This window comes from Mus pahari, chromosome 7, assembly GCF_900095145.1.
Source record: "Mus pahari chromosome 7, PAHARI_EIJ_v1.1, whole genome shotgun sequence".
Lineage (NCBI taxonomy): Eukaryota > Metazoa > Chordata > Mammalia > Rodentia > Muridae > Mus > Mus pahari.
In genome coordinates this window covers 82,615,223-82,642,058 of record NC_034596.1, presented here as the reverse complement: position 1 = coordinate 82,642,058, position 26,836 = coordinate 82,615,223, and the positions used below count along the sequence as shown (strand labels likewise).

The window sequence follows — 26,836 nt, the reverse complement described above, 5'->3', positions numbered from 1 at the left end:
CTTGTGTCTCTGTGTCCTTCAGACAAGATGGTGCTCACCAGGTAGATTGTTGATTTGGGTCCTGGTTACAGAATGGTTTGGGGGTACATACATTTTCCGTTTTTCTACCAGTATTCTTCAAGCTGTGGAGCAGAGGTAACCTGACCTACAACCATGGCTAGAACCTCTTATGGCCTTCCTTGGAAACTAGGCTGCTCAGAAGCTGGGCTCTTTTATTAGGTAACTTGTTGCCTGCAGGCCTCTCTCCTTCCTTCTCTGAAAGAAAACAAGTCCATCTTGCTTTTCTTTGTAGGATTTCACTAGCTGCCTTCACGTACCTTGGTGAGTTGTAACCTGGAATTGTAAACCAGATAAGCCCCCTCTGCTGGAAATTGTGTTTTGCTGGAGTATTTTAACAGCAGCCACAGAAATGAAACTAGAACCAACAGATGTTGTTTACTAGTGTGGTACTAGGCTTGGTCCAGATAAATAAGAGTGAGTTATGTTAAGTGTTAGAGGTCGCAAATATTTGAGTCTTCAAGCACTATGATATAGGTTAGTAGGACTATGAGGGGAAAGGTAGAATTTTAAATGAAGGCATAGTGGTAGCACAGGCCTTTGATCTCAGCACTTGGGAGGTAGAGACAGGTGGATTTCTGAGTTGGAGGCCAGCCTGATTTACAGAGTGAATTGCAGTACAGCCAGGGCTATATAAAGAAACCCTGTCTCAAATAAACAAACAAAAAAAGTTAGAAGAATGCATCAAATCCCATTACAGATGGCTGTGAGCCACCATGTGGTTGCTGGGAACTCAGGAAGTTCAGAAGATCAGTGAGTACTATTACCCACTGAGCTCTCCGCCAGCCCCAAGAAAGCAAGTCATATTGGCACAGATCCCATTGAAACAATGTAATGGTCAGGGCTACACAGAGAAACCCTATCTCAAAAAACATATATATATATATATGTAAAATCTACAGAAGTAAGGAATTTCGTATGTTAAGGTAGTTGTTGATGGCTCTGCTAAGGCACTTTCAACAGACTGGCTGTCACAGGTCCCTCTCAAAGAACTACAAGGCCCAGAGGGCTGTTCGGTCAGAGCGCCTGCGCAGTGAGCATTTTTCTATTGTGTTCCTCGTTCCCGGGCAAGACTCGCCCGGCGACGCTGTGGCCTGCGCAGGAAGAAACGGAAGAAGATGGCGCTCACCAGGTGGGTTGTTGATTTGGGTCCTCGATACGGAAGGGTCTGGAGTACACATCTTTTCCTTTCTACCCGGACTGTTCGGGCTGTGACCTGGCCTGAGGCGCAGAAGTAACCTAGCTAACACCGTGGCTGAAACCTCTCTCGGGCTTCCTCCGCGACTAGGCCGCGCCGAAGCCGGGGTCTTTCCTTAGGGGCTTCCCGGGTTGAGATCGCCCCCTCCCTGTTCCGAGAGCCCCGACGTGGCCTCGCCGGGAGGACCTCACATGGTGCTTCGCGTAAGCGGCGCGGTAGTTTGACGAGCGCCTTGTGGACTGCGGGCTGAGATGGTTGCACTGCGAAGCCGCGGCTTATTTAACCCCGCTGAGCAAAGCTCGCCAGTCTCGTGGGAGGTTTCCCAGCCGCTGGTGTGCTCTGTGCTTCTCATTCTCTCCTGCTACTCTCTCTCCCGAAACAAAGATTTTTGCAAAAAAACAGAGTTGGGAACATCCAAGAACCGACCAAGATTTTTTTTAATTGACAGCAGTAGGGGCTGCTGCTTACTAAATGCGCGCCGCTCCACCTTTTAACTTTGGATCTTAGAATTTCTTTTGTACATAGAACCACCTCCGACTTTTGCTGTTCCTGGTTGCCCTGGTTACTGTATGTAAAGTGTTCCCAACCTTTAAGGAAAAAAAAAAATGCTAAGTGGGAGACTTCCAAAAAGTTATGTAACTCCCAACTGCTCTAAGTGGAAAAACTTTCCATGCAAACTCAGCTGGAAAAGGCAGATTTTAAAGAAGGTATTCGTTTTAGGACCTTGGCTTGTACCTGTTCAACCCACTTCTCATATTTTTCCTGGCTCATAACAGTATGAATCCTAAGACTGTGAATTAAGGTTTGTTGTCCTGGGAGGTCGTATCTGTAGATTGAAATCTTTTTTTTTTTTTGTTATCGGGAAGATGGACAAGTAGATACAGGGATGAAAATAGTGCAGGCAAGAGGATCTCTTGAGTTCTAAGGCCAACCAGGTCTGTATGGGTAGTTTAAGGCCAGGATTTAAAAACAAAAAAACCCACAGAACAACACTGTCCTGGTTAGCTTTAACTGTCTGCTTAACCCCTGGTAAAACGATTTCAGGTGAAAGAATTGCCTAGGTCAGATTGGCTTATGGACATGTCTGTAGACGTTTGTTTTTCTTGCTAAGAGATGCAGGAAGATCCAGACCACTGATGGCAGCTCCATTCCCTAGGCAGGATGTCCTGAACAGTATAAAAAAGCTAGATGAGCATAAGCCACTCTGCCAACCAGCAAGCAGCTTACATGGTGCCTAGTCTGCCTGCCTGCCTGCCTCCCTCCCTCCCTCCTTCCTTCTCTTCGAGAAAGCAAGTCCCTCTTGCTCTTGATTGTGTGTGGGATGTCACTACCTGCCATGATTATCTCTTGTGGGTTGTAATCTGTGAATTATAAGCCAAATATAATTTGGCTGGTTTTGTGTGTCAATTTGACACAAGCTCAATTTATCACACAGATAGGAGCCTCCATTAAGGAAATGCCTCCATGAGATCCAGCTGTAAGGCACTTAACTCAATTAGTGATCAAGATGGGAGGGCTCAGCCAATTGTGGGTTGTGTCATCCCTGGGCTGGTAATTCTGGGGTTTATAAGAAAGTAAACTGAGCAAGCCAGGGAAAGCAATCCAGAAAGCAGCAGCCTCCATGGCCTCTGCATGAGCTCCTACCTCCAAGTTCCTGCTCTGTGTGAGTCCCTTTCCTCACTTCCTTTGGTGATGAACAGCAATGTGGAAGTGTAAGCTGAATAAACCCTTTCCTCCCCCTGCTTGCTTCTTGGTCATGATGTTTTGTGCAAGAATACATGCAGTGATTAAGACATCAGATAAGCCCCTCCTCCTGTAAATTGTGTTTTGCTGGAGTTTTTTTTAACAGCCACAGAAATGAAACTAGAACCAACAGATGATGTACATCAACAGATGTGTGGTGCTAGCCTCAGTACAGAAAAATAAGAGTGAGCTGTGCTGACTGAGTGTTAGAGGTAGCAAACATTCGAGTCTTCTTCAGGCACTATGATACTAATTAGGAGTATGAGGGTAAAGGTAGAATTTGAAATGGAGGCACAAGAAAAATGCCAGAGGTCTAGTGTGTCTTGAGAACTTACCGGAGCAATGCTGAAAGGTGAAGTCTCAAAACAGGCTTGAGGACTACAAAGCTTTCATTTCTATGTTTTTAAGTGTCGTTTATAAAACTTGCAAATATGGACTGGAGGAATAGCTCAGTGGTTCAAAGCATTGGCTGTTCTTGCAGAGGATCTGGTTTGGTTCCCAGCACCCACATGGCAGCTCAGGTTGCTCTGTCTGGTAAATGAATAGTTAATCATAATGCAGAAAGTTCGATGGTATACACATGGTCTAGAGAGCTTTAATCCCAAAACTGGGGAAGCAGCTGGATCTACACAGCAGGACCCTGTCTGCTGAAAAAGAAAAAAAGAAAAGAAACCAATTGGAAACCACAGTAGCATAGTGTTGAATCCCTCTGTAATCTCATTACTCTAGAGGCTGAGCTACACGGTGACAAGTTCAAGACCAGCCTGGGCTACCTAGTTAGACCTTGTTAAAAATTAGGAAGGATTCTTAGGAAACCATGTGCTGGAGGTTGGCTTCTGTATAAAGTATAGAAACACAGAAGGGCTGGTAAGATGGCTCAGTGGGTAAGAACACTGACTGCTCTTCCAAAGGTCTGGAGTTCAAATCCCAGTAACCACATGGTGGCTCACAACCATCCACAATGAGATCTGACGCCCTCTTCTGGTGTATCTGAAGACAGCTACAGTGTACTTATGTATTATAATGAGTAAATCATTCAAAAAACAAACAAACAAAACACAGAAATCTGCAGCTTATCAGCTGTGTTTTAAAAAACAGAGTTTTAAGTCTGTACAAGCATTTGCCCTTTTCATAGTCAAGGTTTTTACTGCTTGTCTCTGAGTAATTTTTTTCCCTTTACACACATAAGAATGTAATAAATATTGAATGGTTCTAATAATCATTGAAAAGTCTGTGTGCAGAGTAAAGGCATATTGTAGCTGAATTGTGATAATTAAATTCTGACTGTAATTTCCTGTAGCTTTTTACCTGCGCCTACGCAGCTATCTCAGGACCAACTTGAAGCTGAAGAAAGGGCAAGATCTCAGCGATCACTGCAGGCCTCTCTGGTCTCCTCTCGAAGGGAGCCTCCCCCATACGGACACAGGAAAGGCTGGATTCCGAGACTATTAGAGGTAAATGGGGACTAAAATGTATTCTTGTACACTTGAAAGATAATTTGAACCCTGGAGGGTGAGTGTTAGCAGCCATGCAGTGTTAAGTTCAGAAAGTATGCTCTTCCTTGCAAAGACTTTCTTCTTGTTCCTTGTCTTGGTCAGTGATCACCAAGAATCACTGTTTTGCTTCTTATTGTACGAACTATTCAGCTTATACAAAAGGGACTAGCATACCTTTACAATGTAGGTCTTACAGCACGTGAACAATAATGGGAGTAATGGGAGAGTGTGATAGAAATACAAGAAGGGGCGGATGGCCTAGCAAGCCACAGCCCTTGCTACACAAACCTGACAATTTGAATTCGATTCCACAGTGGGAAAAGAGAACATGTTCCCAAAATCTCTTTTTTTTTTTTTTTTTTAAGATTTATTTATTATATATAAGTACACTGTAGCTGTCTTCAGACACACCAGAAGAGGGCGTTGGATTCCATTACAGATGGTTGTGAGCCACCATGTGGTTGCTGAGAAGTGAACTCAGGACCTCTGGAAGAGCCATCTCTCCAGCCCCCAAAACCTTTTTATTTTATTTTATTTTATTTTATTTAGTTATTGCAAGCACTGTGGCGTGGGTATGTGCCCCCACTTCTTTCTTTCTCTCCCCCCCTTCTCTGTCACACATATACTAGTAATAATAAATAAAAATTTTAATGCTTGTAAGGAAAAGAATCAGAGTGGATTTGCATTAGAGTGTGTTCACCCCCACCCCTCCTTCAACAATGAAAACACTACCACGTCATAACTCTGAAGAGATACCCTTCTTCGGGGAAAACCCCAATAGTGTCTGTCCTCTCCTTTGTCGGTTGATTTCTTTGTGTGCTTTTTAAATCTTCAGTTTGATTATGTTAGCACATGCCTGGTAATAGTATATACATACATCTTTAGGAGTATGAAAGCTAAACTTTGGTTGATTTGGTGGAAGCAAAGATTTTTTTGTACCTCTGATTTGTCTCCAAAGAACATTTCATTTACAGCCCATATTTAACAGATTACTCAGAATCCTCTGCATATTTCACTACATATCTTTTCCCAATTTCACATATTTGCCCATCTTCCTTATCTGGAGAGAAAAGTAAACGCTTGAGACTTAACCTCTCTGGGCTAAAGAGATGGATCAGCAGTTAATAGACTTATATATTGTCTTTATATCAAATGATCTCCCTTAGCCTGGATGTGGTGGTGCATGCCTGTAGTCCAAGCACCCAGGAGGCAGAGACAGGCAGATTGTGAATTTGAGACCAGCCTGGTCTACAGAGTGAGTTCCATGCCATCCAGGGCTATTCAGGGAAACTGTCTCAAAAAAGAAAAGTCAACAAGCAAAAAAAAAAAGAATGAGAGATTAAAGAGATTAAGTAATTTTATATGTCTGGGTATTTTCCTCCACATACATCTGTGTACCACATTCATGCAGTGCCCTTGGAGGTCAGAAGAGGGCCTTGCAACAGGAGTTACAAGTGGACCCTGGGAACCAAATTTGAGTTCTCTGCAAAGGGTAGCCACGGAGCCAACTTCCAGCCCTGTGTAGCCTTATACATAAGGTTATGACATCTGCCATATTCTTAAGGTCTATGCCTTTCTTCAGTCTGCCTCCAGGTGTGTTTCTAGTATCTTGCTCAAAGCCTTCTGCACTCTGTCTCTCCCTTGTTTGCCATGCCTCTGTCCACTCTGTCAGGTCAAGAAACTGCATACCTAACAAAGCCCACCCTGCCTTGCTGTTACAAAGCCCTGGGTTTTGTTGGATTCTGTTTTGTCTTTGTTCTCATCTGGTCTTTATGAATCCTAATCTGTGAAGCCTGTCTTGCTTTTTTTAGGGATTTTGGTTTTGGTTTTGTTCCATCTAGAATTAGTGTGATACATGACAAGATAGGAGGGCATTCCAGCCTCCTGGATAATCTATTCCTGTATGCAGCCAAAAGGTAGTGGCAGGCATTATATAATTGTACTTAGTGTCCTTTAAGAGGTTGTAGATATGTTTTGGGGCATGGGGCTTTCCCTGGATTACAGTGTGGGGACAGCAGGCCTCAGTTTTCTTACAAGAGAGCCTTTGAGCTTTCTGACATCTGGTGGCTGTTAGCTTTTCTAGTCTTAATTGATTATCAAAGGTTTTGTATATCCTGGCAAATCAGAACAGTTCATTTAGAAATCAAACTCAAGTAGCCAGCAAATCTGAAAAATACCAGGTTGCTTTGGGGAGAGTGGCTAGTCTCTGAAGAAGGCATTTTGTTATAGTTTTCACAGTAAAAGCTGTGATTTTCTGGCAGGGTTAATGACCACATAATGCTACAGCTACAGTTGTGCTGATTACAGTTGAAGAACTCCAGTGAATCTGAGCGTGTGTCAGATTGATGATGTGAGAACAGGAAAGCACTCTTCTTAGGAAGGCTTTATTTCTGCCTAATTTTCAAGAATATAGCTCTTTTTCACTTAATTCGTTGGTTTTGAAAAATATCAACCCTCTCCAGTAAATAAGCATATTGAGGCTAGGAATTCACATCCAAGATTTAATGAAATTCTCTGTGAAAAAAACAAACTTAGAAAAAATGAGGTTGATGTTTTTTTCCAGTAAATACACTTGTTGATGAATTTCCCTTTTTCTAACAATCTTGGTAACAAGAATTGAGTATACCTTATGTAATCTATTCAGGACCAAAAGTTGTTCCAACTTCAGAGTTTTAGGTTTTTTTGGTTTGGTTTGGTTTCAGGTTTGGTTTGGTTTGGTTTGGTTTGGTTTTGGTTTTTTTAAGACAGGGTTTCTTTGTATAATCCTGACTGTCCTGAAATTCACTGTGTAGACCAGGCTGGCCTCAAACTCAGAAATCCGCCTGTCTCTGCCTCCCAAGTGCTGGGATTAAAGGTGTGGGCCAGCCGGCTTGTTTTCAGTTTTAAATCAACACAGTCTATGTAAATCAACAAAGACTGTGTTGATTTAAAACTATTAGAGGAGCCATACATGGTGGCGTATGCCTTCAATCCCAGCATACACACACACTCACTCACACACTCTCCCTCTCCTTCTCCTTCTGCTCCTCCCCCCTCCCCCATAGCTTACAAAAAAAGAAAATGGTTCCCTTTTGTCTGAGTTTGGGTTTTGTGGCTATGAAGAGACACTGTGATCAAGGCCACTCTTATAAAGGAAAACATTTAATTGGGGCTGGCTTACAGTTTCTGAGGTTCAATCCATTATCCTGGTGGTTAGCATGGCAGTATCCAGGCAGACATGATGCTGGAGAAAGACCTGAGAATTCTACATCTTGGTACAAAGACAGCAGAAGGAGACTGTGTGCCACTCGGGCATTGCCTGAGCATATAAGAGATGGCAAAGCCTATCTTCATAGTGATACACTTCAACAAGGCCACACCTACTCCAAGGCCATGACTCCTAATAGTGCCACTCCCTATGGGCCAAGCATTCACACACATTGTCTATGGGGCCATAACCTATTGAAACCACCACAGCTTGGATCTTCCTTTGTTTGCTTTGGTTGAGACTTTCACTTGTGTTATTCCTGTAAACGGCCCTCCCAGCCACTCTGAAAGTATGACAGTGCCTCTTGCCAGGACCTGCACGATCCTCATGGTACTTCCTACACCCAGTCTGGTTTGCACCTTTGCCCACCAACTGCACAAGTACTACTGTGATTCATACCTGGCATAGATCTGCTAACTTGAATGATTTGCTACTTACTACTAAATATTCCTTTTACTTCTTTTCTTGAAATATACAGGATTTTGGAGATGGAGGTGCTTTCCCAGAAATCCATGTGGCCCAGTATCCTCTGGATATGGGGCGGAAGAAAAAAATGTCAAATGCCCTGGCCATTCAGGTGGATCCTGAAGGGAAAATTAAATATGATGCAATTGCTCGGCAGGGACAGTCCAAAGACAAGGTAATCTCTCATTGGTTTAGTTTGCTTGTTTCTCATATTGATCAGTATTTTGTGAAATGCATTACATTTTGTGGAAATGATAAGCCACTTGCTGTTGTGGACTATGTAACAGTAACAGTGAGGAACTACTTTGAAGGCCTAGCTTTGTTCTGTTTCCCCTTATATTTGATAGAAGGAGGAAGTTTCCTTAGATTCAGTAATGCTAAGATATGACAAGCTTTCAGTGGATCTTTACTTCTAGACTTTAGTTTGACCCTCTAGAGCAGCAGCTCTGAACCTGTGGTCACAACCCCTTTGGGGTTACATAATAGATATCCAGCATATCAGATATTTACATTACAATTCATAACAGTAGGAAAATTACAGTTATGAAGTAGCAACACAGCAATTGTATGGGTGGGATCACCGTGACATGAGGGACTGTATTAAAGAGCCAAAGCATTAGGAAGGCTGAGAACCACTGCCCTGGAGTCACAACCATGTCCAGTGTTAGTAGTAGGCATAAGAAGGGGGGGAAAACACTTCGTATTAGAGAAAAATCTAAGACCATTGTTCTCTGTGCATTTAAAAGTACAATGCATAAGACAATCATAAGAGAAACCTGTGAGTAAGGGATTCTTGTGATATATTTTGATAGAACTTGTGTGGACTTCAGTGATATATTAAAAGCCTGACATGTGCAGTTTTCCTTCTGCAACTACTTTGTGGCAAACATTCTGTGAACGATAGTACCTAAAGGAATGCCTTTAATCCCTCCTCCCAAACTCCAACAACTTCAGCTGACCTTGTGATAAATCCCATGTTGTTAACTTGTTTATATTTTTCCAGACAACATGGTGTATGTGTTGAGAGGCTCACCTTTCAGTTCTGTTCTTGTCAGCCCAGCAGTTGGATGACTTGCTGCTTTCTCTTTATGGTTTAACGATGTTTTATTTTTACCTATATGAATATGCCTCTGCCTGTAGAGGCCAGAAGGCACATCTATACCTGGGCCTGCGTCTCCCTGATGCTTTCTCTATGCTCCTACCTTCAGGGCAGTCTTCCGAGGACCCCTCCCAGCCATGTCGTGCACTGAGACATGCTGAGTCTCTCCAGCACGTTAGGTTTTCAGGCTGTAGGATGCAAGACTTCCTAGTTAATTATCACAGGAACCCTGCTCCTCAGACGTCCCTCACTCTGCCTTGGAAGATGCTGGGATCTCACTGATGCTAACTTTGGAATACCCAAATAAGCAGCAAATGGCTCTTATGTACTAAATTAGTATTGAGACTATGTCGAACATACGTGACTACTTGGAAGCCGTTTACTTAGAAGCTCCCTGTAATGACTACCATGTAAAAGTGCTTAACTCTTGGTAATCTCAGTGCTCTCTTCTACCATGTTAGATTTTCAGTTTGTGATGGGGTAGGTTTTTCCACCCTAAAAAGAAATACAGCTTTTGAGGTGGGTTACTGCTATGTGGTCCTCGTGTACTAATCCTTACTCTTCTCATTATTGTGTGCTTCTGGGTTCCTTATAAAATGAACACACTTAAAAGATGATGCTATTGATGGCTCGTATGTCAGTAGTTAAACCTGTGATAAATTCTCTCTTTTCCAATCCTTTTGATTCTTCAAAACAGTAAGCTAAACATTTCCGTTTATAGTTCTGGGAGGTTAATACCTGTGTAGAATGTTCTGAGCCAGGCACTTGGTTACATTGGCTATGTGGCCCTAGCTTATTTGAGGATGAGTTAAGAACTTTGCTGGTCCCATAGAATTCATAAAGTAGTCCTAAAATTGAATATAGAACAAGTTATATACTGGGATAATTCATTTGTCTTGTCAATTTGCTATAACCCCAGAATCACTTGGGAAGGGAGCCTTAGTTAAGGAATTGTCTAAATGGAGCTAACCACATGTAGAAGTCAGGCCACTGTAGGCACCACCATTCCCTAGACAGAGAGGTTCCTGTACTGTGTGAGGAAAGCAGGCTAAATGGGAGCAAACAGCAGAGGATCATTTCTATCTCTGCTTTGACTGGGTCTGACGTGAATACTAGCAGTGTGAGCTCCTGCCTTTACTTCTCTCAGTAATAGACTCTGACTTGGAATTATGAGCCAAATAAACCTTTTCCTCCCTGAGTTTTTTGCTCAGGTTATCTCTCACAAAGACAGATATGAAACTAAAATACATATATAAATATATTTGCTTTCTCTTACTTTTGCAGAAGAAAATATTCTTTTTTTTTTAATTGATAGAATTGATTCCAGAAAACAAACATTATAAATAGGATGAGGCCAGTGGAATTTTCTAGGCTCAGTGAATTTGGAAAATATTTAGTAACCTGACTTAAATTCTGATGAGTTTTTAATCCAAACAGTGGAGCCCTAGGCAATTTGTATCATCATTAATTTCAAGTCATAGTGAGCCTCAAAGATCACTAATGCATAAGATCTTGTTGGCAGAATATATTTGGATACTGACTTGATTAGAAGATCTCAAATAATTTACATGTATGGGGTCAGGGAGAGTGATTAGTTTGGAGTCAGAGCAGCAATTTGTGTGTGTATTTTAAGCAATTTTAGTTTTAAAATCTGAACCACAAAACTAGGAATCCTAAATGTGTAAATACGCAACAAGAACATGTTGACATCTACACTGACTTAATGAGGCTGCTTTTTCCATTCTCTGTATGCCTAAACCTGCTGGTGTTTGGACACTCTAGGTCATTTACAGCAAATACACTGACCTGGTTCCTAAGGAAGTTATGAATGCGGATGATCCAGACCTGCAGAGGCCCGATGAAGAGGCAATTAAAGAGGTAACAAGGAGTTGATGCATACGATAATTTTAGATGACTTTATGTCCTTACTAATTTCCAAACCACTCAACATGATGCTTCTTGTTTCAGATAACAGAAAAGACAAGAGTTGCCTTGGAGAAATCTGTGTCACAGAAGGTTGCTGCAGCCATGCCGGTTCGTGCAGCTGACAAGCTGGCTCCTGCTCAGTATATCCGGTATGGAAGAGTTAGTTGCATGTCAGACTCAATAGGTGGGATTTTGATAACTCCCCAGCTTACAAAGCCAGTTACAAACACATTATCTTAAATAATGACTTTTGAAGCCTGTTAACTCTTGCTTACAGAAGTTCTTTAAAATACCCATGTTTGGTTGGTAACTGTTAGAAGCTGGGTGGGGTTGCACATGCATAAGCAAAGTCCTGTGGATCTCTGAGTCATAGGACTGCCACGATTACTTGGTGTGAGACCCTGACTCAAGAAAAAGATATTAACCATTGTGATCTTCAGATGGTTAGGGTTTTGATTTTCAGGGGTTTCTTTTTAGAGAATAAGCCATTTTTTGTGGTATTGTGACCCAAACCACAATTGTTTATCATTTTTTACTATATTTAATGAGCGTTTATAATGTTGCTAAATGTTGAGAGCCTTCAGTGGACTGTGTGAGGAATGCTTGGAACTAGAAGGAAAAGGAAAACATGGAGTTAGTAGGGTTTTGCCTGCATGCCCAGTACCCTGTGAGGCCAGAAAGAGAGAGTCAGATCTGCTGGAATTGAAGTTGCAGGCAGTGTGATTGGATATCGGTACTGTGAATTGAACCTGGGTCCTCTGGAAGAACAGTTAGTGCTATTAACAGCAGAGCCATCTTTGTAGCCCTGGCAATTTTTTCCCATAATGTAGAGATAAAGTAGGTGCTTTCCACCTGCGAAGCTGAGGAGGAGTACTTCCTAGGTGGGATGTGGAGAGGATAAGAAGGGAAGTCACTGAGCACTTGACTGCACATCTTGTTTGTGACTCAGTTTCTGTTGCTCTTCTGGCTGCCCTGTCTAAATGTGTGGTGTTTTTATATCAGAACTTCCTCCAAAGAGTTGAAAGTGTGGTCACTTTGGACTGTAGTAGAAGACAAATACCTACCAAAAAAGCTTGAACTAATTACACTGTTAATTTTAATCTTCTTTCTTTAGCTACACACCATCTCAGCAAGGAGTAGCATTCAATTCTGGAGCTAAACAGAGGGTTATTCGGATGGTAGAAATGCAGAAAGACCCAATGGAGCCTCCACGATTCAAGTAAGTATATGGTTTCACAGGGGTGAACTGCTGCTATTTTAAACTATCAAACAAGAGGGGCTGGAGAGATGGCTCAGTGGTTAAGAGCACTGACTGCTCTTCCAGAGGTCTGAAGTTCAGTTCCCAGCAACCACATGGTGGCTTAGAACCATCTGGGATCCAATGCCACCTTCTGGTGTGTCTGAAGACAGCTACACTGTACTTATATAAATATATTTATATTTTTAAGTATCAAACAAGAAAAGTGTCCCACATGTTCATCAACAGGTGAATACATAAGCAAACATTGGTACATAAGTACTTGGAATATTAGGACGAGAAAAGCCTTTTCAGATGAGTCTGAAAATAATTACACTACAAGAAAGAAGCCAGACAGAAACACATAATACAATGTTATGATTCTGTGTATATATATAAAACTCTAGACTGTGATGTCAGCTGGAAGGCTCAGAGGTTAAAGATACTTTCTGCCAATCCGATGACTAGAGGTCAGTTCCTTGAACTCACATGGCATGAGGCGTGAACCCACTCCTTGATAGTTGTTCTCCACAACCCACCACACTTCCCAGGGTACATGCATACCCACCTCACACACAGATATTAAATGAATTAATTTTAAAGAATTCTAGAAAATGAATTTATACTTACAGTCGATGAGTGGTTGCCCGTGGAGAAATGGGTGGGGAGAGACGTGGGTCACACACAAGGTGAGGGGATGAGGATGCTCAGTGTCTAGATTGTGTTACCCAGGTGACTGGATTGTATGCTTTATGTTTAATTCATTGTGTGTCACTTATATCAACCTGGGAGTGCATTATACTATGCGGTGTTAACACTGTAAGATGAGTGGTGACAGTGGCCACATTTACCGGCTGACAAAAGCAAGCCAAGTGATCTGACTGTTTCTCTCTAATTTATTCTTCAGGATTAATAAGAAAATTCCCCGGGGACCACCGTCTCCTCCTGCACCTGTAATGCACTCTCCTAGTCGGAAGGTAATCCTGCTATAGTCAAGTCTCACTTGTGATTTTAGTTTTATGAACTAAATGGACCCAGCTAAGACTAAAGTACAGTTGGGTGTGCTTCTGAGAATGAGTATGTGGGAGCATGCTGGCTTACCCTCTGCAGCTCGAGCTCTGAATTCAGGGGGTGGACAGATCCTGTTTGAGTTGCACAGTTGGGATTTTCATCTGAAAGCTGCCATATTGCCCCACTCCTCTAAGTCAGCCATGTCTGAGTATGGAAAAGTACTGTCCAACACCTCTGATACTCTGAACTCTGCTCCTTTCTTCACATTAGTGCTCCTGTGACTGCAGTCCACACTGTAATCCACTCTAGTAGAGATTTCACTGCAACTGTCCTATGTTGATGATGTAGAGATGTCCTTGGGGAGGGTCATATTTGGGCTTCCAGTTAGACTGTAATAAAAACGTCTCTTCTCACCTGTTTTCAGATGACTGTAAAGGAACAGCAAGAGTGGAAGATCCCTCCTTGTATTTCCAACTGGAAGAACGCTAAGGTGATTACTTTCACACACTGTCTCTTGGGACTGTCACTGGGGATTGCTCAGGAAGGAGTCGGAGCCTGAGATCATTCCTTGAAGCCTTAGCTCCTCAGTTAGCCTAACATTCCCAATAAGAAATTACAACTGCTGAGGGCAGAGCTCAGAGGAAGTGCACAGTCAGCATCTGAGACCCGATGTAGCCCCAGAGAAATAGACAGCTTCATGGGGCATTTTAAACTACACTAGAAGTATGCTATACCCAGCATTTGAATACCAGGTAAATCTTTCTGGTATATTATAGCTGTCAGAAACACATAGATAAGGGGAAAAAGGTAGAGAGAGAGAGAGAGAAAATACCCTCTTGATTGAAGATATACTTCTTCATGAAGGTCAAACTTATAGGTTAGAATTCTTTCCAGTCTCTATGTTGACATGAAGAAAGCCAGCAGTGTCCAGGGGTAGGGACGTGGTTAGGAGGGTCTCACTGCTTTATTTTTAGCTATTCTGCTGTGTAGAGTTGCTGTTCAGAGTTGTCAGGAGTGGTGTTACATGCTTGTGATTCCTGCACACATGAAATGAAGCAGGAGGATAACAAGTTGAAGGCTACTCTACATAGACTACATAGCAAGATCCTCTCTAAAAGAATAAGCTCTAAAAATAAAACTTGTGTGTTCCAGGATGTGTTGAGGCGGAGGTAGGGGAATCTATAGGTTTGAGGCCAGTCTGATCTAACTGTGAGTTTCAGGACAGCCAGGGCTGAATACAGAGACCCAAATACATAGAAAAACTAAAAAGCAAACACAAAAATCCTATGTATCTCAACTGCAGAGTTTCCAGAATTAGTGAGGATCTGTAAAATAAGGGATCCATTTCCTGATTTCTATTCCTTACAGGCTTGGAGTCCTACTCCATGACTCATTGGTGGGTGAAGGCATAAGTTTTAAGCCAGGAATTAAATATAAAATTATATAGTCACCCTCCACTGGAAAGGCTCTCGACCATCTTTTTTAAAAGTTTTTTTTTTTTTAAGATTTACTTATTATACATAGGTACTCTATAGCTGACTTCAGACACACCAGAAGAGGGTGTCAGATCTCATTATAAGTGGTTGTGAGCTACCATGTGATTGCTGGGATTTGAACTCAGGACCTTTGGAAGAGCAGTCAGTGCTCTTACCTGCTGAGCCATCTTGTCAGCCCAAGCTCTGGACCATCCTATGTGGGTTGATTCATGTGTATGTAACTCTGTGAGGTGTTGAGACAGCTCTGAAACACTGGGTCTTCATTAATCCCTGGATTCTTTTCAGATGGGAGGTTCTTTATTTTTTGCTTTGGTGCCAAGGTCTCAGTCTGTAGCCTGGGACTTGCTATGGGGCCAGGCTGGTCCTGAACTTGGAATCCTCTCAAGTGGTGTTGTAGACATGTAGCAGCACACCCCGCTAGCACTGCTTTACATTAGGAGGCAATGGACTTAAGGGCAGTGTTTGATAGACGAGTTAGAAATCTGGAAAAATAAAACAAGGCCAGAAAGATAGGATTCCAACAGATGTTGGAATAATTCCGTGTTCTCACAGTTTGTCTGCATTCTTATGACTTTGATTTACTACAGTTTGACATTGGACAGTAGTCTTCATTTAAATGCTTAGGCTTTTGCATCATCATGTTAGTGATCCAGACTTAGTCCATCCCTTGGCCCTCTACCCCACCATCATTGAGCTGGGGCGTTGTGTTGCTAGCCTCATGTGGTCACTAGGATGATGAGAGCACAGACCCTCCATCCAGAACATTCACTGTTGTGTGAAAAGAACTGAGAAATAGAGATGTGAGTGGCTCTCAAAGTAGGTATGCGCTAGTTAATGTTACGTGATGACTGCGGCCCCACTGTGCTGACCGATCTTCTGCTTTCATTTCAGGGGTATACGATCCCATTAGATAAACGGCTGGCTGCTGATGGAAGAGGACTTCAGACTGTCCACATAAATGAAAACTTTGCCAAACTGGCTGAAGCGCTGTACATTGCTGATCGGAAGGTTGGTCTTCTATAGTTTGCTGAATGTTCTTGTATCCATGAGCCCACATCAGTTTACCTCAGGTCCAGAGGGTTACTGACTTGTGTGCATGGTAATGGCAGCAGGAGCTAGCTACAGCTCTGTCTGGAGACCCCTAGCAGTGATGACCCCCCCCCCTGTGCCTGAGTAGTGCTTTCCTAGGCTGACCTAGTTCTTTGAGGATTACTAGGTACAGTTGTAAGTTGTACAGTTTTCTTCTATTTTAGATGTAGATGATCCCCAAATGGACAGTTTTAGGGAAGGGTAGGTAAACATTGTGATTTAGTTCACTCACAAATGGCATTGATGATATTGACATTACAGATTTAGTGCTGTATTGATGTGCACATGCAAATACAAATAACTAAATTTTTTTAGATTTTGTTTAATTGTTTTACTAAAGTCTTTCAGATACAGGAAAAGATTTTGCCTTAGGTTAAGGTATACTTAAATTTTGTTAGATTTTGGTTTTTGAGATAGGATCTGTGTTTCAAGCTCAGGCTATGCTGGAACTCACAGCAATCCTTCTGCCTCTACCATGTCCAGCAACATTTATTTACCCATTTACTTACATCTTGAGGCTGGATCTCACTATGGATCAGCCTGGTCTCCTTTGTTTTTGAGACAGGATCTCTCGACTTAGCCCTGGCTGTCTTGGACCAAACTTGCACAGACTCAGCTGTCTCTACCTTCCAGGTGCTGGGGTTACTGCCATGCCCTGCTGTGCCCAGCACATCCCAGCCTGGGTTTGAACTCATGGACTGAGATGAGGTGCTGGGGTTACTGCCATGCCCTGCTGTGCCCAGCACATCCCAGCCTGGGTTTGAACTCATGGACTGAGATGATCTGCTTTGTGTTAGGAGCTGGCTCTTGTGCTCAGCCAACACTTCATTTTGGGATTGTAAGAAAGCATTAGTAATGTACTTAACTTATAAAAATCAACTGGACTTGCTGTGGTTGCACCATTAAAACATTCCCTAGAGACAAAAACCCAGCCTTCCAAAGTCATATAGTCGTATGGTCTTTTTAGCAGCAACTAAGGCAGACCTTAGTAAGGAGTTGGAAAATAGCTGTAAACATGTATCCCATTGTGAGTTCCACTTAGCATCTCACTTCACTAAACAGGCTCGTGAAGCGGTGGAAATGCGAGCCCAAGTAGAGAGAAAGATGGCTCAAAAAGAAAAGGAGAAACATGAAGAGAAACTTAGAGAAATGGCCCAGAAAGCCAGAGAAAGGAGAGCTGGGATCAAAACCCATGTGGAGAAAGGTATGACAATTCTCACTGTGAAACGTACTTTGTGATAATGTACATGTCATTTTAGAAAGTCTCCATGCACAGAGTGTGTATGTGGGAGTGTATTTTACAGCATACAAAAGTAGTTTATATGTACAAGAAAAATTGATGTATCAGAAATAATGTATAATTGAGTTACCAAAAAAAAAGAAGTATGTATCTAAAAGAAATCTTTAATATAGGAGTAACTCACTTAGTAGTATACTTCTGATCACAGCACTGAGGAGGCTGAGGCAGGAAGCCGGAAACTTTGAGGAAGGTCAGGGCTGCATAGTAAGATCTTGTCTCCAAAACAACCACAACAAAAGCGAATGAAATCAATCATATAGTTAATAATACAATGGATAAAGAAATAAAACAGGATATAAAAATGCCAGAAGGAAAGGCTTGTCAGAAGAGGCCTTACTTGTAAGAGCTAATATTAGTACAAAAACTTGGGAGTAAACCATGAGGCTATGTGGTAGAAGAACATTCTAGATGGAAAGACAGTCGACTTCAAAAGCCCTTGAGTTTACCCCAGTATACCTGATCTCTACATAGAAGAATGTGTCAGAAAACTCTACATGTGCCAGAGTAGTTAGGGATCTGACCCAAAAGCAGGTCAGCCCCATAGCATCACTGCCCCTACTACACCAGTGGGCTCACCCAGCCAGACAGGTTGGGATTATGGTGTGCAGGGTCCAGCACTTGGATAACACTGCCAGTTCCCCCATTCCACCCACAGTGGCTTTTATGGCACTATTAAACCTGGCCAGTCACCTTATTTTTTGAAACAAAGACTCTCTGCCTGGAGCTCACCAATTTAGCTAGGCTGGCTGGGTAGCAAGCTCCAACAAGAGCCTGTACATGGTTCTACTTTCTTTCCATTTGTTAAAAGATTCCGTATGGTGTGGTATATGTGTGTATATACGTTGATGTGGATGTGTACATGCACATACCCATTACATGTGCACATGGAGGCAAAAGAGTGACATTGAGTGTCCTTGCTCAATCAATCACTATTTGTAGTTTTGAGAAAGGGTCTCACTGAGTCAGAAGCTCACCCGTTGGCTGGCTAGAATTTCAGACAGACACACCCTACAATATCTAGCCTGGCTGCTAGAGATGCACACTCAGGTCCTCGTGCTGGAGCAGCAGACACTTTACCAACTGAGCCATTTCCCCAGCCCTTTCTTTGCATTTTATCATGACAATTTTCAAACATAAGGAAGAAAAAAAGCATGTGCGATGAAATGACCCTCTCTACCTAGACCCTGGTTAATTTTGGATAACAATTAGCATGGCTGGATTTTCACCACATGCTCATCTCTCAACTCCAGTCCAGCTTTCTACTTAGGTGTCTTTCAGTAACTTGTGGCAGAAGTAGAAGTCTCCAGTCCACAAACCTGGATTTAAATTGACTGCAAGGACCTTTAAAGGGCTGAGTGTAACCACAAAGGAGTGGTGGTGCACACCTCTAATCTCACAGCAGGGTGCCACACAAGAGCCAGAGCTGGAGGCAAGCCATCCATGGTCATGTCTCAAAACCATAGGAAAATATAGCATTTTCTAAGGTTGAAGAGTTTCTTGCGAAAAATATGAGTAGCTATTACAATGACAAGCTAATTTTCAACTGTGTCCACAGAGGATGGAGAGGCCCGTGAAAGAGATGAAATCCGTCATGACAGGCGAAAAGAGAGGCAGCATGACCGGAACCTTTCCAGGGCAGCTCCTGATAAGAGGTGGGTGGCTACCTGCATAAATGTGGGTCGGGAAGAAGGACATTTCTCTAGCTTGGTAATAAATTAAGAACTAACTTTGCCACACTCTAATGGATTATCTTCACAGAATTGAAGCTCCCCAGAAGGCTATGTGTCTGTTCTAAAACTTGTAGTAGTTAGTAGTAGTGATAGCCTTGAGAATCTCTGGGATGGGAAAAGGATTCCAGATCATGTCTGTGGCAAAGAAGGGAAGGATAAAGTTGTTCTGGTGTGTGCCTTTTGACTCCCAAGTGGTGGAATGAGCTGCTGCATGCCTGTGTGCAGGTGGAAAGCCAGGCACCGTAGCCTTAGTGATGGACATCCTTCCTGAGTCACATACTGTGCCTAGTGCAGTGGGAAGGCAGATTCTGGACTCCCATGAGTAGTTTATTTTAACATTCACAAGTGCCTGGGGACTGAGGTTGCTTCAAAGTCCAGAAAATGCTGTGCTCCAAAAGTGGAATTTGAGGTTTGTGCTAAATGCAAATAAGAAACGCTTTCTTCCCGTATGAGCAATGTTTCACACTCTGATGCTAGAACCCGATCCCATCCACAGTTTCAAGTTAAAACCAGTAAAGTGGCTATGAACTTGTAATTGGATGAAAATAAAATTGTCTATAGAAATATTCTAAGACATCATCTTGTAAGTGGTGACTATATCTTCACTGAGATCTTGATTGCATTTATCCAAAAACAGGAGAGGGATTAGTGTAATGTCAGGAGTCATGTAGAGTAATCTAGTCATTGTCATGTTTTCTGTCATGTCATGGAATCCTAGTAGGTTAAAAATTACTGTATGTAGTTAGATCAGAGCTGAGTATAGCCCACTGAGAAGGATGGAAGTTGTGTGATGCATCCATTTATATCCAAGAAACAGTCTCTGTGTGTTCTTCTAACACAATTGACTAAGAGGACCCAATTGTGTATGCCATTTCTAAACATGCATCTGAAGTAGTCTCAGGGCTGCTGGTGTGATTGCATCATCAGACCATATATGTTTATGAGAGTTAAGTATAACACATTCATTTCCTTTTTTTCTGAGAGGGGTTGTATTTATATTGCATATATTCCTCTTATTTAAGAAAGTGTACTAATAATTATTTCAAATAGGTCAAAACTACAGAGAAATGAAAATCGAGACATCAGTGAAGTCATTGCTCTTGGTGTGCCCAATCCTCGAACTTCCAATGAAGTTCAGTATGACCAAAGGCTCTTTAACCAATCCAAGGTATGAGGAACTAAGAAAGACCTTCATCTTGTGTGTAGGTTTCTTATGGTTTCTATTGCTGTGACAAAACACCGTAACTAAAAAGCAAGTTGGGAAGGAAAGGTTTTGTTTTAAAGGCATACATCTTCATATTGCTGTTCATTAAAGATAGTAAGTGTAGTCTTAGCTCTTCCCAGGGATAACTTGTGACTGAATGGTTTGAGATTTAGAGATAGCATATAAGTTCTTCCAAGCAACAATGCATTTTTTTGATATGTTTTATATTCCTGGCATTGTTCTAAATCTATTCATTTCAGTCCCCCTGAAAGAATGGAGGTGGATACACAACATATGAAGCTAGACTGTTGGTTTGGGGGGAGGAGGTTTATTTTTCTTTTTTCCATTTTCATTTGTATGCATTTTGCCTGTGTAGGCACATGTGTGTTCATGTGTATGGTAACGCTGGACGTTGATGTTGGGAATTGTCTTTAGCACTCTTCCTTCCGCCTTATTCAAAATGGTCATCTCTTCAGACCCTAAACTTAAACCTGTTAAAACGGATGGAAACTTTTGAAGATTTTCATTGAGAACCTTATTATCTTGTGCTTTAACTGATAGTGATATTCTCAGGCAGTTGAAGTGATATTTGTCAGCATCATTGTCCAGTACCTACAATACAGTCCTTCCATTTAATGTCACTGTTAGTTGATTTTTTTGAAATTTGGTTTTTTGAGAATTTCATACAATTGAGTTTGACCATATTCTCTTTCCTCCACCTCCTCCCAGATCCACCCCACTTTCTCTACACACCCAACTTTATGTCTTCTTTTTGTTTTGGCTTTTTTGTTTATTTAGTTTTGGTTTTTTGAAGATGTATTCTTTGTGTATCCCTGGCTGTATTGGAATTTACTGTGTGAACCAGGCTGGCCTTTGTAAACCAGATCTGTCTGACTCTACTCCTGGGTGTCTTGATTAAGGTTGTGCACCACCACACCTAGCCATATGTCCTTTATTTTTTGGCTAGTCAGAATTTTGTTGTTTGAGGCAGAGCCTCCTATATATCTCTGGCTGTCTTAGAACATAACATCTGGACCAGGCTGACTGATACTCAGATCTGCCTGCCTGCCTCATTACTGCTGGGACTAAAGGCTTGTAACACCAGTCACCTTGATTTAATTTTAGTTTCTAGGTAAGAACTCAAATGTGTATGAACAACTTGATATTTGTTTATTATTTTATATAAATGTTGCAGTTGAGGTTTTTTAATTAACTGTAAACATGGAAATGTTAATTCCTAAGTATTCAGATTCAGATAACTATACCTTGATATTTAGTGTCCTTCATTTTTTCCATAGGGTATGGACAGTGGATTTGCAGGTGGAGAAGATGAAATTTACAATGTTTATGATCAGGCCTGGAGAGGTGGGAAAGATATGGCCCAGAGTATCTACAGGCCCAGTAAAAATCTGGATAAAGACATGTATGGTGATGACCTTGAAACCAGGATAAAGACCAACAGGTAACAAAGCAGACAGTTGATGTTTGGTCCTATTTACACCAGCAAAAAGAGAAATAGTTCATGACCTCTTCTCTTTGTCCCCTAGATTTGTTCCTGATAAGGAATTTTCTGGTTCAGACCGAAAACAGAGAGGCCGAGAAGGTCCAGTTCAGTTTGAGGAGGATCCTTTTGGTTTGGACAAGTTTTTGGAAGAAGCCAAACAGCACGGTGGTTCTAAAAGACCCTCTGATAGCAGTCGCCCCAAGGAACATGAGCATGAAGGCAAGAAGCGGAGGAAAGAGTAGAGGAACCTCTTAAAACTAAATCTGACATACACAGCAGAGGACTGCCTGGTCTGGCCTCAGTGAGAACAGATGTACCCACCCCCTCCAGACACCATCCTGGTGGGTGGGGGTGGGGACATCCTCTTGGAAATGGGGGAGGAGGAATGGGATGAGGAATCATCAGAAAGAAGACCAGGAGGGAGATAAAGACTGGACTGTTTAAAAAAAAAAAAAAAAATTAAAGATTTAAAAAAAAATCTCAATGATAGATCCCAGCACTCCTTTTCATTCCGGAATATGGGGGCATTGATTATTCTATTTCGGAGTAGTTTTTTATATGGAATGGGGTTATGTTTGTGCTTCTCCAATCTTTGTTTTGTTTTGTTTTTTTGAGACAGGGTTTCTCTGTATAGCCCTTGGCTGTCCTGGAACTCATTTTGTAGACCAGGCTGGCCTCGAACTCAGAAATCCGCTTGCCTCTGCCTCCCGAGTGCTGGGATTAAAGGTGTGCGCCTCCACCGCCCAGCTTGTGCTTCTCCAATCTTGCAGCACTTACAGAATACACTGCCCCACAAAGAATTGAGATTACTTCCTTGTGTGTGACACTAATCCAGCTGTAACATTTTCTGTAAACTTTATGAATAACATCACCTCAAATGGTGAGTGGGATAATGTTCACACACTGGAACTCTGTTAACAGATGCATTTGCCCTATGTGCTCTTCTACCATGCCATGGGAAAACTAAGGTCTTGCTTAGTACACCTCGTTTCAAATAAAAACATGTAGAAAAAGTCTCAGTTCTGTTTATTTAATGGACGGTACACTGATCATCTCAGAAATCTTTTTCTTCATCAGATGTTTGAGCTCCGTGCAAAACCTTTGCTCTTTGAGCTTGAACATGGATCTATGGGAGGGAAAGCACTGTCAGAAAAGGTTTTTTGGTTTTTTGTTTTGTTTTTTAAGAAACATTAAAAGGATAATATACCCATTTCTAAGATTAGAGACTCAAACCCAGTTATTCAAGTGGCTGTTGTGTTCCCAGTACTCATCTTAAGACAGTGGGAATGATAAGGTTTCAGCTCCCTTTGTCTACACTGCTATTTCCACTGTTCTGTGTTACATGCTGATAAGCCATCAAAGGGTTTTCCATGTGGGGATGTAACTCAGAAAAGCATGTACTGGTGCTGGAGAGATGGCTCAGCAGTTAAGAGCACTGACTGTTCTTCCAGAGGTCCTGAGTTCAAATCCCAGCAACCACATGGTGGCTTACAACCATCTATAATGGGATCCGATGCCCTCTTCTGGTGTGTCTGAAGATAGCGACAGTGTACTTACATACATAAAATAAATAAATCCTTAAAAAAAGAAAGAAAGAAAGAAAAGCATGTACTTAGCAGACACGTGCATTCTGCATTAGTCCCTAGCACCAAAACTGAAGAGTCTTCAGGGACTTCACTTTTCAGACCTTATACGATACCATCTACTCTTTAAAGGGACATGGAGCACACATCAGACAGAAATACTTACTTTTACTCCGTCAATAATATGATGTTCTTGTTGTAGTGCATTCTGAAGTTCTTCCTGAGAAGAAAACTGAACCCAACCCATGCCTTTGTGAAAGCCAGTCTCTTTGTCCTAAAAAGGAAATGTTAAACATGAGCATCACATTACCATGGGCCCACTACCAACTTTGTCATTTGCCAAAATCAGATCTCAAACGATACATGTCAGTAGCCCTTACTGCATACCCTCCCGGTTACCTTACTATACTGGAAACTGAGGAAATACTAACAAGCTTTCTGCAAGTATATCTGATACAGTCAGAAGTCCAAGAAGCAAACCACTGATGGTTTTATTTTAGTCAAAGGAAACACCACCGAAGTACTCCTGTTTCATTTATTTCTTGTTTCTAATGAACTAATTAGGAAAGCCCCCAAACTTAGGTGCATCTGGTCATTCCTGAGATCAATGAACCTCATCACCACTACTATGGCATTGCATGCTTTGTTCATGGGTATATGTCTATGCAAATATATGCCATATGTATACAAGTCACCATGGAGACCAGAAGAAGGTATTAGATACTGTGGAACTGGAGTTAGATGTAGTTGTGACCCATCCCATGTGGGTGCTGGGAATCAAACTCAGATTCTCTGGAAGAGCAACAAGTGTTCTTCACCACTCCCCTCTTCAAGTGCATTTCCCAGCATCCTCACTCAACCAGAGGAGAATAAAATCTTCACCACCATAGCTCCAAGCTTCAGGTTAGATAGTTTGTTCCCTCCCTTGTGGGAGAGGCAGAGTGTTTATCATTTATTTGGCCTAGTATCAGGCACAGGGGAGCTCCCGTGTGCCTGGAGGCCCTCTGTCTCTTCCCTCCAACCCTCTAGCAGAAGACAGATGTTTACTTAGTGACGATGTATAGTTGGCCCTTAATACTCTCTCACAAAATTACACTGCTGCAAAAAACAAGCTTTTGGATATTACTCTAATACTTGAAAGGTAATTTTCTTAACATAGGATGTAGGAAAAGTTAGCGATCCAGACAATCTATCTGATGCTCACCTGGGACCATTTTCACAAGTCAAGACAAAATTTGTGTTAATACTGAGATGATAGTTGGTTATAATGGCACAGGTCTGTAATTCTAGCATTTGGGAAGCAGGCAAGATCGGTGCTGATTTAAGATCATCCCTGCTAAGCAAGTTGGAGGCCAGCCCAGGCTACATGACCTCTTGTCTGCTAGAAGATTCCTTTGTACTGGCTGGGTCTCAATGCCTTGTGGTACTATGGATGCTGCTATGGGATAAAAGCAGTGGTGGTCTACACCAACTGTGAACTCTGATCTATAATACCAACCCAAAGTATAACACCAGCGAGATACATGGGATGGATAGGAAGGGGGAAATTATGTAATACTAAAACTTTTTTGTTTGGTTGTTCTTTTCAAGACAAGGTTTCTCTGTAGCCCTAATATGGAACTCACTCTGTAGACCAGGCTGGCCTCAAACTCAGATCTACCTGCCTCTGCCTCCCAAGTGATGGGATTAAAGGCGGTTGACCCTGCCTCCATTGCTGCTGCCACCACCACCACAACTGAATAAAAAATTTTTTTAATTAAAATGCATAAACAACTGCAATTATTATATGAATCAGTATCACCCAATCAGGTAATTAAAAGATATTTTCTTTCCTCCTGGCAGTCTCAGTCTGAGGATCAAACTCAGATGCTCATACATCTTAGGCAAGTGCTCTACCACAGGGATCACAGTACCACCCCACCCACAGTAGTTTTTTATTACTGTTTTAATACTCACAAAAGGTACAGTACACCTTCTTACATTGCCAAACTGTGTAAAATGTTCTCTCAGCTCACCTGTAAGAAGTGATAGCGCATATTAAAATAAGTTCATTTATCTTGCATTTTGTATTCTAGATTGTAGGTAAACTCAGAAAGAGTCCAGAACTCATGAATACTTTGCATTTCCTGAGTCTGAAGACTAAAACCAGCTACATGAGCGAATGATGCTGTAAAGCACCAGATGTGAAGGTGGGATGGGAACATGGACAGATAAATTGGTGAACTGACTATAGTCTCCATACTCAACTGGTAATCTTACCACACCAGGAACTGTGTATTGCAGTGGGTGTATGAGTACAATCCCTCTAAGCAGAAGGCACAAATTGTGACAGCCCAGTGTCCTGCCAGATACTTTAGAGATTTCCAAACAAGATCTCAACTTACTGGTCTTGGATGAGTCCTACCACTGCTCCCTGCTTTATTCCTAGTTGCTGGCCTTGTTACTGTTAAGTACAGCAAACTCAATTCTATGTCCTATCCTGTGGATTCCCTTCTTTGTGTATGTGGGTGCTCTTCCATATGCCAGTACGCTTATCTCCTCTGACCTAAATTGTATGGGGTTTTCCCAGGCTAAGCCAATACATTGACTATTATCTTATTGAGTTCATATTAGATAAAATACAGTACTCTTCCTGTGAGATCTCAAAAGTTTTCCAGTACCTGATCTTAAAGATGAAGCTACATGGTCCCTTTTTCTCTACAGTGGTTCTGCTTTGCAGGGTTACATTTTTAATATTACTTATGTCCCTGTGGCAGTTTGAATGAGAATAGCCTTATAGGCTCATGTATTTGAATACTTGGTCTACAGTTGATGGAACTGTTTGAGAGAGATTTGGAGGTTTAGCCATGCAGAAGGAGGTATGTCACCGGGGATTGGCGCTGAGGTTTCAAAAGCCCACATAATTCCCAGTTGTTCTCTCTGCCTCTTAATGGTTGTCTCAGGATATGAGCTCTCAACTACTATTTCAATGTCATGCTCCCTACCATGGCCATGGCCTCACGCTCTGAAACTGTAAGTCCCCAAGAAACTCCTTTAAATTGCAGCAACAGAAAATAAGACAGTATCAAGTTAATCTAAGCATCACTGGCCCAACTGTCTGTACTTCTTGTTTGTGAGTCTCCATCCCACCACTACACTACAGACTGAACAAGGAGCTCCCTGATAATAGTGTGTTGTACAGTAAAGATTTTCAATCATGGCTGAATAAATGATTAAACATCAAATAATCCTTCAAGAATTAGAGGCTAAATTTCTGAAAGGCCCTAATAATTGGCAAGATCAGGGCCTCAGAGAACATAGTAACTGGAGATTAGGCAAAAGAGAACCAAACATACGTGTTAAAACCAGACAATAAGGGCTGGTGAGATGGCTCAGTGGGTAAGAGCACCCGACTGCTCTTCCGAAGGTCCGGAGTTCAAATCCCAGCAACCACATGGTGGCTCATAACCAT

At 41.9% G+C, this 26,836-nt stretch overlaps 2 protein-coding genes across 2 annotated transcripts in view; one reads left to right on the top strand and one right to left on the bottom strand.

Annotated features, from left to right (window-relative positions):
• The first annotated feature begins 1,107 nt into the window (after positions 1–1,107).
• Positions 1,108–22,270, top strand: Snw1 (SNW domain containing 1). The gene is made up of 14 exons (XM_021201741.2): positions 1,108–1,189; positions 4,299–4,452; positions 8,220–8,381; positions 11,088–11,183; positions 11,274–11,380; positions 12,346–12,450; positions 13,376–13,445; positions 13,904–13,969; positions 15,867–15,983; positions 17,127–17,268; positions 18,920–19,016; positions 20,145–20,262; positions 21,597–21,760; positions 21,846–22,270. The coding sequence occupies exons 1-14, from the start codon at positions 1,176–1,178 to the stop codon at positions 22,042–22,044; spliced, it is 1,611 nt and encodes a 536-aa protein (XP_021057400.1). The 5' UTR covers positions 1,108–1,175; the 3' UTR covers positions 22,045–22,270.
• A 541-nt stretch (positions 22,271–22,811) lies between these two features.
• Positions 22,812–26,836, bottom strand: part of Slirp (SRA stem-loop interacting RNA binding protein) — a 6,660-nt gene continuing 2,635 nt past the window's right edge. Inside the window, exons 2-4 of the mRNA XM_021202188.2 lie at positions 25,342–25,400; positions 23,552–23,659; positions 22,812–22,928 (exon numbers count right to left, since the gene is read on the bottom strand). Coding sequence (XP_021057847.1) covers positions 22,857–22,928; positions 23,552–23,659; positions 25,342–25,400 — 239 coding nt within the window. The 3' untranslated portion in view covers positions 22,812–22,856. The remainder of the gene's footprint in view (positions 22,929–23,551; positions 23,660–25,341; positions 25,401–26,836) is intronic.

Bases quoted from the DNA above. Each gene is read 5' to 3' on its own strand.
- Snw1 (XM_021201741.2), top strand. The intron at 20,263-21,596 runs GTATGAGGAACT...TTTTTTCCATAG, and splicing joins GGCTCTTTAACCAATCCAAG to GGTATGGACAGTGGATTTGC. The intron at 21,761-21,845 runs GTAACAAAGCAG...TTTGTCCCCTAG, and splicing joins ACCAGGATAAAGACCAACAG to ATTTGTTCCTGATAAGGAAT.